Genomic DNA, 8244 nt, shown 5'->3' on the forward strand with positions numbered 1-8244 from the left:
CCCCCCGCTCCTCGTTTTGCATCGATTTTTGTTTTTAATTTTATTTTGAAACCCAGATTTGGGGAGAAAAGGAGCAACCCCTCTTCTCCTCCCCACCCCCCCAGCTCCCGAGTCAAATAAATACAGAATCGGGCAAATCTAGTGGAAATGGTTTTAGTCAGGATGGCAGAGATGAGTCATGTGCAACACAGAAACCTATAAGGCTTTTTTTTTTTTTTTTTCTTCTTTTTTACCTCATTTAAAGTCTCAAAATCTCTATGAAACCAATTAACGATGCAAAGAGAGGGTGGTCACAGGCATCTACCCCTCTGCAACGGGCATGAACCCCCATTAATTAATTGTATCTCTTGTTTTTTCTCCCCCTCCCTCAAAAAAAGAGTCCAACAGGATCGATTTAGAGCTTGTCGAGGAAGTTGTCAAGGGCGGGGATTCCCTCCTTCAGGCCTTTGCGCTTCCGGGTCTCAGCCACCACCTGACATGGCCGACTGGCGCTGTCGAAGGGGTCCCCGGGCAGGATCTGCCAGTGGTCAAAGACGCACTGGGGGAAGGCCTGACCCCCCGTGTTGGACCTCAAATCCGCTGTGAAACCTGCAGGGAAGGGGAGAGGAAGCAGATGAGGAACGGGCCCAGCTTGACATCACCATCACCCAGAAGGTGCCCGTCAGGGTAGAGGAACCCAAAAGCCTGCGGAGATGGCAGCCAGGGTGAGGTGGGCTTGGGGAGGAGAAAGCTCCAGGGAGATCTCGCTGCAGCCTGAGGGGGCTCTGAAGAACGACGGGGACAGGCTTGAGGGGCTTGTAGCGCTAGGACAAGTGGGAATAGCTTTAAACAATAAGAGGGGAGATTCAGGTGAGAAAATAAAACATTTTTGATGATGAGGATGGTGAAACCCTGGTAACACGTTGCCTGGGGAGGGGGTAGAAGCCCCATCCCTGGAAAGAGCCTGAGTCAGGCTGGAGGAGGCTCTGAGCAACCCCAGCCCGCTGACGATGTCCCTGCTCACTGCAGCGGGGCTGGATGAGGTGACCTCTAGAAGGTCTCCGTGCTGTCCCTTGCTTTTCCCACACAAGTTATGATGAAACAGCCTCAAGCTGCCCCACTGGAGGTTTAGACTGGACACCAGGAGATATTCCTTCACCAGAAGGGTTGTCAGGTACTGGAAGAGGCTGCTCAGGGCAGTGGTGGAGTCACCATCCCTGGAGGAGGATTTACAAGACGTGTAGATGTGGCGCTGAGTGACAGTTTTGTGGTGGACCTGGCAGCACTGGGTTAACAGTTGGACTCAATCTTAAGGGTCTTTTCTAACCAAAAAGATTTTGCAATTTTAGAAGCACTGCAACAGCCGGACACAAGCATGCCCTCCCTCCCCTGGGTCGGTGTCAAGCTGCCAGGACTCACCAAAGGACTCGTTGACAGGCAGGTAGGCCTTGACCACAAACATGGGGGTGCCGGCCACCTGGGTCTCCTCAAAGACGTGGCCACGCTTCCTGTTCAGCACGCCGTAGATGCCACCCACCACCTGCTCCGGGCACTGCAAGAGAGAGGCAGAGGTGTCAGGACCACCAACTACCCACTCATGCTTTCTTCTCCCAGATTCTTTTGGGCTGTGCAGAAGTTTCCTCACCTGGATCTCCACAAGGTAGATGGGCTCCATGAGCCTGGGCTGAGCGGTGAGCACGCAGGCATAGAGGCATCTCCTGGCAGTGGGGATGATCTGCCCGCCTCCACGGTGGATGGCGTCAGCGTGCAGGGTGACATCGTGCACATCGAAACGCACGGCGCGCATGTTCTCCTCACAGAGGACACCCTGGAGAAGTAGAGCAGGGGGTCAGGGAACACCATGTCAGGGGACAGTCGGCCTTCCCTGCGAGGTCCCGCAGCTTACGGACACTCCTCGGAAGCAGGTCCTAGAGCAGGAAGGACAAGAGCTGGCCGGGCACACCAAAAAGTCCCCCAGCAAACTGTCTTCCTCAGGTAAGACCTAAGGACCAGCTAGTCCTGCCCCAAGTCACCACCACAGCTCCTCCAAGAGGGCTTCTGGCGCCAAAACCATCCACACCAGCATCCTCCCACCACAACAGAAGCGCCAACACGCATTTATGATGCTGCAGCCCAAGCACTCAGCCAGGAAAAGTGGTTTTCCATGAAACTTGAACAAAAAAAAGTTGTCAGCACGGTACAGTCTTCCTCTTCAACCCAAAACTAACCTGAACAGGAAAACAAACCTCCCTCCCCTGCTGTTGCTCCCAGTCCACCTGTCAACTCGCTATTTTCAAGTCATCTCCTCTCGAGGACTGAAAAAACATCCCTGGTGAACAGTCTGGAGCGCACTTCTCTTCCAACGGATGCCAGCTGGGTTTGTTATCTTAACACTGTCTCTGCTGTTGCATTTCAGTCCCTGAAAATCTTTTTAAAATCTTAAGTACATGCTGCTACAATGCATTTTTCTCCCGGGGTGGTTGTACTTTTTGTGTGTCTAAACCACCAGGACATCTTCGTTCCAGCTGCCATCAAGTTTCACTTATCCTAAAGGCCACTTCTAAATTACAAATTCGTCACACTGCATAAGACAGCTTTCCCAAAGATTTTCAGAAAAGCCAGACGTGCCCACCCCAGAGCAACCCCGGCCCTTACCTCCTTGGTGGCCCACTGGAAGCCAGCCACCACGCTGTCCTTGATCTCGTTGAGGTACTGCACTCCCTTGGTGATGTCGGTGAGGATGTTGGGGCCAGTGCCATCGGGACCGAAGCACCAGATCTTCCTGGCTTCGGTGACATCCCACTCGTACTTCTCAGCCAGGTAACGAGCTCGTTGCTTCAACTCCTGACGAGCTGAAACCTCACCCTTATCAATGTCTTCGGCCAAGCCATCAGGGAAAGGCCGGGCCTTCATGTAGAGCCGGTTGTGTTTGTTGGGGGACTTGGAAAGGCACATCACATTGGATTCCTCGCTGACCGTCTCACGGTAGGACACGACAGGATCTGATTTCTACGGCAGCAAAGAGCAGAGCAGTGAGCCACAAGCCCACCGCAGCTCAGGCCAAGCTCACTGACACCATCTCAGCCCCTCTACCTTGATGGGAATGCAGGCGTGGTCCTCTTCCAGGTCCTTCAGGCAGATCTCCAAGTGCAGCTCCCCGGCCCCAGCGATGATGTGCTCCCCAGACTCCTCAATGATGCACTGAAACGACCAGCGACAGGGCAGGTGAGGATCTCGACCGCAACACGACGAAAGCTCTCACACATGAAAATGCCAGCGACGGCCTCTGGTTTGTCTTTGACTCATAGAGCTGCTTTTAGATGCTCCTCCCACTGATCCGGGGATGACTCAGCACCAACCCCAAGGTGAAACACAACATTCCCTCCCACTCTGCTACGGCCGGGACCACCAACTCAAGACTTCTCCGCCAACACCCCCAGTGCAATCACAATTAAAGGCAGAAGCCTCCTGCACCAGCAGGACCAGGATTTCTCCTGTCCCTGAAGACATTTTGGACGTTCACCTGCACCATGGGGTCAGACTTGGCAAGACGCTTCAGTCCCTCCACCAGCTTGGGCAGGTCCGCCGGGTTCTTGGCTTCCACAGCAACACGCACAACAGGGCTGACGCTGAACTTCATGACTCTCATGTTGTGAGCATGCTCGAAGGTGGTGATGGTTCCAGTCTTCACAAGGAACTGGTCAACGCCAACCAGACCAACAATGTTTCCACAAGGCACGTCCTCGATGGGTTCAACGTAGCGGCCCATCATGAGAATGGTCCTGGAGAAAAGAGAAAATTTGTTTTCAGGAAGTTCGTAAAGAGGAGAGATTCCACCAGAGGGAGTTCCACAGCAGACTCAAAGCCGACACCAAGCACCTCAGCTGGCCTCCGAGTCGAGAAGAGGCCCAGGACAGTTCCAGAATCACAAATCTGAGCTGCAGAGCAGAGCCCAGCCAGGACTGACCTTTGAATCGGCTTCAGGTACAGATCCTCCTTCTTGCCAGGTGTGTAGTTTGGTCCCATGATTCTGACTTTCAAGCCAGTGGAGACGAGACCAGAGAAGACACGCCCAAAAGCGTAGAAACGTCCCTTGTCAGAGGTTGGCACCATTTTAGAGATGTACATCATCAGGGGGCCTTTAGGGTCACAGTTCTTGATACCTGACAGGAGAAAACTTGACTTAATTCAGTTCCATTTCTAGTGTTTGGTACATCTGTCCTGTCTCCCCACTCACCCCAAATTCCAGCTTGAGACCTGCACCCACTGATGTCCCAGCCTCGACTTCCCAACCAGTGAGAAAGATCATGTTGCTGAAACGTTTTAACCCAACACAGGCTCAGCCTAAGCCTTTGGCACATGGCCCAGCTACTCTCCAGTTAGTTAGCTCAGTTCTCTAGAAAAAAGCTCAAAGCTTGTTTGATCCGTACCCAACAGCTACGGACTCGGGAATTACAGCAGCTACTGAGCAAGACAGCTACAGGTACACTGGAGCAAAGCTCATCATACCTATGGCAGCCTCATCGTCAGGGGGTCCCTCGTAGAGCAGCTCGCAGCGATACTTCTGGGCTGTGACGGGAGAAGGCAGGTGAATGGTGATCATCTGCAGCAGGGCATCTCCGGCAGGCAGCCACCGCCTCATCACGGCCTGAGCAGAGACCAGAGTAAGACCCAGGCAGATTGTTCACGACCCAGCAGTCAACCCCAGCCTCCAACCCAAGCAGGGTTTGTAGCTGCTTAGTAAACCGATCTAGTCAGAGCAGCACAACTACCTGTCTCCTCTCCACAGATCAGCCTCACCTTCAGCAGGGGTTTGCCCTCCTTGTCCTTATCTTCGCTGTCAAGCTTGATGTCCAGTTTCTCAATCAGTTTAGCCGCCTCTTCTTTCTTGAAGTTCATGATTGCATCGAAAACCTGCAACAAAAGCCGCAGTCACGAACAGCGCCAGTGACCCAGTTTGAAGCAGTTGCACCAACGTCTTTGACAAGAATTGCTATTCCTCCTCATCCCCCAGCCAGACCCATCTGGAGGCTCAGACACACATTTGTCCAGGCAGTATCTACCACCAGTCTCCCTGCCCACACAGGCTAACAAGACATGTCAGATATTTGAATTTCTTCAATCAGACAAGTCAGGTCAAAGTGAAGAAATTTTCCATCATCATGCACTGTGACCGAAGCAGAGTACGAAGCACCATCACAGGCTGAACACTGAGGAAATCACCTTGAAGATTGGGTCAAGGATGAGCTGGCAGAAGGTCCTGGGCAGTTTCTTTCCATCGGGGCTGGTAGCAGATTTGCTGAACTTGCCAGTAGCAGGATCAAAGTATCTGGAGAAAGAATCACGTCAGACTAACCATCAGTGCTCAGTTCGGCTACGAAAGCATGGCCTGTTCTGCTTGCTCAGGCCAGAGGGAAGAGCTGCTGAGTAAGAACTGCATTCATGCCTTCCCCCACAGCTCTCAGAGTTCGCCAAAATGCATTTAACTCGTGTTGCCAACTGTTTCCTCCCCATTTATCCAAGTGTTTCTGTCCTGGTTTGAGGCAGGGCAGTTCTCTATTCTGTGAGGACTTCATGGGAAATGGTTCTTTTGCTACCCCACGCCCCAAGTCACCTAGACAGGGCTGTAAGCAGGCACGGCCACATCCTCCTTCCTCACCAGCTTTCTCCGGCATCAAGCTGCAGCCACACAGCTGAGTCAGAATCCAAACCCGACTCCTCACCTGTCTCCCCACAGCTTCTTCATCATGTCTTCTACTTTCTTGGCACGCTCAGATGGGTTCAGCTGAGCATCTCCCTTGGCAGCAAACTTTGCGACATACATTTCAGCAAACTGTTTCAGAGTGAAAGCCCAGCCGTGTAGGCCAGAACCAAAGCCGACGGTACCAAGCACTGGATCGATCTGAGGGAGAACAGGAGAGTCGGGTTACAGAGGAGCAGCTGCAGCGCGTGGCATCAGTCAGCCCATCGCGACCCGAACAACATTCAAGTACGGAAAGAGTCTGGAGATGGAGCTTCAGGACTACAGAACTCTCGAGCAGCTCTGTGAGAGCGGCCATCTGCAAGGTCTGAGGACAGCCTGGCTAAACACCCACCACTGCAGCTTTGTACCGCAGAACTAGATCAGTTTTTCATGATCTCAACCAACAGTGTCCTCTGACAGCTCAGCAACTGCTTGGATTTGTGGGCAGACAGGACTCCTGTCCTTCATGAGGAGGATGAGCAACACACGAAAACCTGAAGGACACAAGGGAGGGCTCAACCGGAGCAAGCCTCCCCTCAGAACCAACAGCCCTGCTCACCAGCCAGGCGCCCAGCAGGGAGTGCAGGGCCCGGCAAACACCCACCCACTGTCGCTTCAGCGGAGAGCTGGGGAAGGGACGCCATGGGGAAGTCTTGGATCTGGCATTCCCCACATCACAGACGCAAGGTGGGCAAGGAGATGTCCTACAGAACAAGGGTGTCCCTGATAAACAGCAAAAATACCTTCTTATATTAATAGCCTTTATTTGCTCAAGCTTTGAGCCAACAGGAGATTTTGGAGGAGAGCTAGAACTCCAAGCCATCACAAGCCTGGGTAATACAGGCGCTGTCATTATTCTACTCTCACTTCTCCACTTGAGACAGGAAAGAACGAAGGAGACAACTGTTCCCTCTCACTGAGGGGAATTATTTCGAACACAGCATCTGCAGCCTCCCACTTACCATGATGTTTCCCATGGGGCCGCTTTCTCCTTCTCCATACGTGGAGATAATGACGTTCACGTTTTCCACGATGCGCTGGAAGGTCTGGTACAGCTCTTCTGGCTCCAGCTGCAGCTCCAGCAGTGCTCGGTCCATCTTGTTCATCATCAGGACAGGCTTGATCCTCTCAGCAATGGCCTGACGCAGCACAGTCTCTGTCTGCACGCACACGCCTGCCAAACACAGGGGAAGTGGTTATCCTCGTCTTCAAATTCGCCCAGCGAGCACTCTAGCCACACACAGCTGCAGAAAAACCTTACCAGAGACACAGTCTACAACAACCAGGGCACCATCAGTGACACGGAGAGCAGCAGTGACCTCTGAGGAGAAGTCCACGTGTCCAGGAGAGTCAATCAGATTGATCAAGAAACCAGAACCATCCTTGCTCTGCTTGATGAAGGCCAAATCGTTTTCAGAGAGCTCGTAAAATAGGGAAATAGCTCTGCAACGGAAGAAAAACTATTGCAATTATTACCTACAAGTTACCCATCCCCAATGCTTAGGAAGACATGTATCCCACACAGAACGGCACCTGGGCTTAAGGATTCCTTGAAGCGTATTCCTGGGAGGCCACTGTGGGAGATAACCAGGAGCACTGGCTCAAGTCTGCCCTTCCAGGGCTTTCTTCTGAACTCATAACCCCCTCTGAAATCATAATCTCCTACGACTCTATCCAATTTAAAGTGCTCTAAAAATGTTTCGTTTTCTTCATTCAAGGAGTTATGCTTTTTCTACTCAGCCCAATTGCCTTTTGATCCCTTTTTGTGGTCCACAGGGTCCTCAAACCACCAGTGGTGATGCAGCCACCAGGTACGCTGCCAGAGATGCTTCCAAGACAGCCTCTGCACTGCACCCGCGGGACTCCAGCTGATATCAGGCACATCCAACAACCCCAGTGCTAAAACAGGAGGCTGAAGCTCCTGCCACATGTCCCAGTGGCCACCGAGACAGCGCTCTATGATTCACCACAAGCCAATCAATATTTGGCTCTTTCAATTACGCACAAGCAAGAGAGGTGCTTCTGAACTAGACCAGAGAAAACTCGACACCATCATCTCATCTCACGATCAAAGCAATGGGATTCAAAGCCCCCTCTGAGCTCAGACCCCACAGCAGGAGCACCAAGGTGCCTGCAAGGAGGGAACTCACGTCGATTTGATGGTGATGCACCGTTCCTGCTCATCCTTCCTCGTGTCGGTGAAACGGGTCTCCCCCGCGCGGGCAGAGGCGATGATACCAGCTTTGCATACCAGAGAATCAGTCAAGGTCGATTTGCCGTGATCAACATGGGCAATCACAGACATGTTTCTGATGTTGGCCTTTTTGTCCATGATGGCCCGTATCTGGTCTACTGTGAAGTTCACCTTGAAGAATAAGAGAAGCGCGGGGAGGGGTGGAAGAAAAAAAAAAAAGCAGGGTGTGTAGAAACAGCTTTGGCAATTTTAGCAGCCCAACTAAGCCCACGAATACCTGCCATGGTCACACTGACACCGATTCCGCCTGCGCCACAAGACAACGCTC

The 8244-nt window shown here is 52.4% G+C and overlaps 1 protein-coding gene across 1 annotated transcript; it reads right to left on the minus strand.

The window, feature by feature from the left end:
• Nucleotides 1-183: 183 nt before the first annotated feature.
• Nucleotides 184-8114, minus strand: EEF2 (eukaryotic translation elongation factor 2). The gene is made up of 14 exons (XM_009870523.1): nt 7873-8114; nt 6984-7165; nt 6685-6896; nt 5703-5881; nt 5203-5308; nt 4780-4893; nt 4489-4627; nt 3947-4142; nt 3503-3761; nt 3073-3180; nt 2635-2988; nt 1625-1807; nt 1399-1531; nt 184-588 (listed from the first exon to the last, which is right to left on the minus strand). The coding sequence occupies exons 1-14, from the start codon at nt 8052-8054 to the stop codon at nt 395-397; spliced, it is 2541 nt and encodes an 846-aa protein (XP_009868825.1). The 5' UTR covers nt 8055-8114; the 3' UTR covers nt 184-394.
• Nucleotides 8115-8244: the final 130 nt, after the last annotated feature.

Source organism: Apaloderma vittatum, unplaced genomic scaffold, assembly GCF_000703405.1.
Source record: "Apaloderma vittatum isolate BGI_N311 unplaced genomic scaffold, ASM70340v1 Scaffold23225, whole genome shotgun sequence".
NCBI classification, from domain to species: Eukaryota; Metazoa; Chordata; class Aves; order Trogoniformes; family Trogonidae; genus Apaloderma; species Apaloderma vittatum.

What these genes read in the sequence shown, in the direction of transcription:
- EEF2 (XM_009870523.1), bottom strand. Translation starts at nt 8,054, where the DNA reads ATGGACAAAAAGGCCAACATCAGAAACATGTCTGTGATTGCCCATGTT. An exon ending in ACGCCTGCATTCCCATCAAG is followed by an intron (nt 2,989 to 3,072) that starts GTAGAGGGGCTG and finishes TTGCTGCCGTAG; the next exon opens with AAATCAGATCCTGTCGTGTC. An exon ending in TCCAGTGGGCCACCAAGGAG is followed by an intron (nt 1,808 to 2,634) that starts GTAAGGGCCGGG and finishes CTACTTCTCCAG; the next exon opens with GGTGTCCTCTGTGAGGAGAA.